General features: G+C 32.2%; 1 protein-coding gene across 4 annotated transcripts; it reads left to right on the top strand.

Annotated features, from left to right (window-relative positions):
* LOC107635824 (transcription factor MYB65-like) lies at window positions 317-4,464 on the top strand. Of its 4 annotated transcripts, XM_021120336.1 has the most exons (5): window positions 317-960; window positions 1,446-1,810; window positions 2,714-3,481; window positions 3,559-3,570; window positions 4,105-4,247. In XM_021120336.1, the coding sequence occupies exons 2-5, from the start codon at window positions 1,460-1,462 to the stop codon at window positions 4,114-4,116; spliced, it is 1,143 nt and encodes a 380-aa protein (XP_020975995.1). In that variant the 5' UTR covers window positions 317-960; window positions 1,446-1,459; the 3' UTR covers window positions 4,117-4,247. The 4 variants fall into 4 exon arrangements, with proteins under 4 accessions (XP_020975995.1, XP_020975994.1, XP_016194872.1 ...); XM_021120335.1 differs by lacking the exon at window positions 3,559-3,570 and having other exon boundaries at window positions 317-727; window positions 2,714-3,497; window positions 4,105-4,464; XM_016339386.2 differs by lacking the exon at window positions 3,559-3,570 and having other exon boundaries at window positions 317-699; window positions 2,714-3,497; window positions 4,105-4,463.

The following is a 4,471-nucleotide window of genomic DNA, read 5'->3' as shown; positions in this document are numbered from 1 at the left end:
TTTATGCTAAATCGAACTCAATGGCTTCGATTTAGTTGCAATGCAGCTATATAAGTCGAAGCAATGTATAGACTAGTTTGATAAAATTTTTATTTTAAAAATGATTTATTAAATTAGTTTTTAAAAGATAATTTTTAAATAAACTTTTAGTATTTATTTTTGATAAATTAAACTAAAAATTATTATATTTAATAAACACAACTAATGGTTTCGAATTAAATCATCATACTAAATCGAAACTGTTGGCTTCAATTTACCATGGCATCTGTTCACGTGTATAAATCGAATGTAATAGATTCGATTTCCTAACATTTTCCTCTTCATTTGCCATCAAATATTCTCCTCCTACTTCTAAGGCACCATCCAAACTCAAATTAAATTTACATTTTAAAGAAAAATTAAATTAACAAAATTTAAAATTCAAAACTTATGAAATAAAAAAATTAAAATTCAAAACCTAATAATAATCATAATAAGCTCAAACATTTTGTACTGCAAAAAAAAAAAAAGCTCAAACAAATTAAAGTACTTCCATAAATAAATTATTTCTTTCTCTCTTGTTACTTTTCTTCTATGTGTAAGCTCATACTCTATCTTCTGTCTCTATGTGTGGATCTACACTTGACTCTCTCTTTCTTTATTCAATGATTAAAAATTAAAAAAAAAATAAAGAAAAAGAAAAACACCGGCAATTTCAAGGTCATTCCTCGTATCAATTTTCTTCTAGGTTTCTCTTTTTTTTTTTTTTTCTCCTTTTTCAGCATTGTGATTCCAAATCTTCTTAATTATCCTATGGCTCTCGGATTAAAAATGAGTCCTTTTTCTTAATGGTTTATTGGTTATTCTTACCTTAAAATCTCATAGTAGCTAAGTGATGAGTGAATGTTAATTTGTGCTGGTTATAGATATTGCGGTTCTTTTGTTGATGAGTGAATGTCAATTTTTTGGAGTTCAATTCAGGTGAATCCTCTTGTTGAAACAATTTTGGTTATTTGATCCTTAACATTCAATTTTTTTTTTAATTTATTGAAGTAACGGACTCTTTATTAGATCTTACATGCTCCAGATCATTAATTAACGATGGATTTTCCAAAATTGTGAAAGTAATAATTGCATCTTCAGCTTTTCATGATTGCAGACCTGAGTAATCATCTTACTCAATTTTTTTTGTTTAGATTAATGAATATCAGAAATTTGATTTTGAGTTGCAATCTATCGAATTTGAATCTTTTAAATTTTGAATTTTTATTTTAGAATATAAGATGTGATTTCTTACTTTTGAATAATTTTTTTCTCATATTTTCCCTAAATTTCACTTATGAAATATCCTAATTTCACTTATGAAATAAACAGTGAAAGATCGTAATTTTTTTAAGATCAAAATTCCAGATTCTCTACTTCTTTACTGACTTAATTGTGGGTAAAACACTTGTACTTTTTTGTAGGCACATTGAGAGCCATGAGTAGCATGACGAACATGGGTGATGGTCGAAAAGTACCCAAAAGTCGTCGGTCACCATCATCAGTTGAGGAGCCTACGACGGAAGGAGAAGGTCATTTCAAGAAAGGCCCTTGGACATCAATAGAGGATGCAATTTTAGTAGACTACGTTACGAAGCATGGAGAGGGGAATTGGAACGCTGTTCAAAGGAATTCGGGACTTGCTCGATGCGGTAAAAGCTGTCGATTACGATGGGCAAATCATTTGAGACCAGATTTGAAAAAGGGAGCATTCACCGAAGAAGAAGAGCGCCGGATCATTGAGCTTCATGCTAAGATGGGAAACAAATGGGCACGGATGGCTGCAGAGGTTTGTAATCTAAAAAAATACTTGTTGATGAAATGAAATGTGTTATATATCCCAAGTTTTGTTCTTAATATATGTTAAGAGGAGAGCTAGGGGCACTAACTTTTGTGATTTGTAGCTATCAAATAGTCATCAATGATGATTTTAATAGTGTGAGATTTCATCTAATGGTTCACTTTTCTTTGCTGGTTACATGTTGGCCAGAATTTAATAAAGTTGCTGGCCCTAGACTTTTCCCATGTGTTAATCTAAATATCTGACATCAAAATAACACAAAGCCGAGTTGTAAATCCATATGTTGTGTTTGATCTTAACATTCATATCATGCAACTACTGTTGCATTTAGTTTTTGTTTCATTTTAATAAAAATGTTGTGTGTAAAGTACATTTTTAAGCTGAATTCTCATGAACCAATACTAAATTTACATAGAGAAGAGAACAAGAAAACTAAGGTTTGAATATATTTTCTAGCTTTATGATAATAATTTACTATTTTAATTTTAGTGCCTTTAATCCTAGCTTTCTTGTTTTCCTTTTAGCTTTACTTTTCTAGCTTTTAATCCTTCTATTTTCAATATTATGTTTTCTTCTTTGCTATTCGATGTTTGTGAATATTTTGAAATATATATGTAGTCTTTTCGAATAATGAATATATGTTGTTGATGTTTATAAATATTCTAAAAATATTGCTTTGGTCTATATATTTGTATTATATAAACCAATAAAATTTAGAGTGAATACTCCATCCGATCCCTGACAATTACCTCGAAAGGACAATGAGACTCCCAAGATAATTGTTTTTTGTCAAGAATCTCGTCTTTCGAGATAATTGTCAGCGACTGTTTTGAGTTTTTTTCTAAAATTTATTATTTTTTATTATTTAATTAACAAAAAGATTTGTTTCAGCTGCCTGGGCGTACGGACAATGAGATAAAGAACTATTGGAACACAAGAATTAAAAGAATGCAGCGGTCTGGTTTACCAATCTACCCTCCTGACATATGCTTGCGGGTGATGCATGGAAATCAAGAAAGTCAAAATGTTGGCAGGTTGACAGACGGAGTCAACCAGCATGACGATCTTTCACAAACAGACACGTTGAATATACCGGAGTTAGATTTCAAACATGTTAAGATCCCCGAGGATCCATCAATTTTTGACATGCCTGAAAACAGCATGTTTGAACAGAGTTCAGATTCATCCTATGGTTACAACATGTTTCCTATCATGCATCCTGCGAAGCGCCTTCGGGAATCAGCAGAAATAATGCAGTATGCACCGGTATATGAAGAAGATTACATGTCTGATGAAATTACCAACCAGTTTCATGGCGATCCCTTAAATGGCAATACTTGTTGTTCTTCTTCATCTTCTATGCCTCTATCCGGAGGCATGAAGTTGGAGCTCCCTTCACTCCAATACTTAGAGACTCAACAAGGCATTTGGGACACACCTGCTTCCCCACTTCCTTCACTTGAGTCTGTTGATACCTTGAGCAGCGGTTTGTTGGAACCAATAATGTATCAGTCAACAAAGCATTTTCAAGTGCAAGAAACACCAGATGAAGCAGTCAAGTGTAAGCCGGAATGGGATGAATCAGGGGAGCCGTATTCCCCCTTGGCTCAATCTTCTGCTTCCGTTCTAACCATGTGCTCACCGGACGGACCTCAATGGGTTGAAACTATTCAGGGTTAGTTCGCATAGAGTAAAGTATATTTTTTGTCTTTAAGGTTTGCGATATTTTTCAAGAGGTGAAAACTCAGGTGCAGATATTTTTACATGAAGTTGATAACCGAAAGTTGTTAGATGATTTAACAAATTTGACTAAATTGTTATCTAACGACAGACAGTCGCATCTGAGTTTTTACCTTTTTAAAAATATCTTTAACGTTTAATTTCATGCAATTTTGTCCCAAATGTTTTTAATTTGTGTCAAAACTATCCTTAAAAATTTTTAATTTTGTTCCTAAAGTTTTATATGAAATTAAAGTTCATTGGTAATTTGGTGGAACTCAGGTGCAGTCGAACTCAGGTGCAGTCGACTTCACGTGAAATCGATTTCACCTGAGTTTTCACCTGGTAATTTTGACACATATTGAAAACATTAAAGAAGAAATTGAATAAAACTAAACGTTAAGGATATTTTAAAAAAAATCGAAAATGCTGAGAACAAAAAACATACTTTACCTTAGCATATATCATTATTTATTAGTCAAACCCTTTTAATTGTGTTTGTCAACATGGACTATCTGTATATGCACTTATTTAATGAATAAATTATGTTCTTGTTTTGGCAGATCATAATATAAAGCACGAACTAGGCACAGAGTTCCCAACTTACTGTTCTGGGAAGGATGAAAAAAACATGAATCAAATACACGTGACAAGGCCCGATGCTTTACTTGACTTGGCTTGGTTTGAGAATAGCGTCGTCAATTGCGACGGCGATAAGTCTTTTAGAAAAGATGCCTTCAACACATTTTTTGGTTAGCACTAGCATATATATATATATATATATAGATAAATCGTAAAAGATTGCTTTGTTAATAGTTTGAAGACTATGTTAATTCTCTTTATTCAGTGGCACCCTAGCAATCATTTATTTGAGGATAAAGAGTTTTTAAGGAATGTTAGATATTTTTGTTTCTTTCAATATCAAAGTTG

Source organism: Arachis ipaensis, chromosome B04 (assembly GCF_000816755.2).
Source record: "Arachis ipaensis cultivar K30076 chromosome B04, Araip1.1, whole genome shotgun sequence".
In the NCBI taxonomy this organism is placed as follows: Eukaryota; Viridiplantae; Streptophyta; class Magnoliopsida; order Fabales; family Fabaceae; genus Arachis; species Arachis ipaensis.
The sequence above is the reverse complement of the archived record's forward strand: the minus strand, read 5'-3'. Positions and strand labels throughout refer to the sequence as shown.

Bases quoted from the DNA above. Each gene is read 5' to 3' on its own strand.
- LOC107635824 (XM_021120335.1), top strand. From the start codon at position 1,460: ATGAGTAGCATGACGAACATGGGTGATGGTCGAAAAGTACCCAAAAGT. The intron at 1,811-2,713 runs GTTTGTAATCTA...GATTTGTTTCAG, and splicing joins GGGCACGGATGGCTGCAGAG to CTGCCTGGGCGTACGGACAA. The intron at 3,498-4,104 runs GTTAGTTCGCAT...TTGTTTTGGCAG, and splicing joins ATGGGTTGAAACTATTCAGG to ATCATAATATAAAGCACGAA.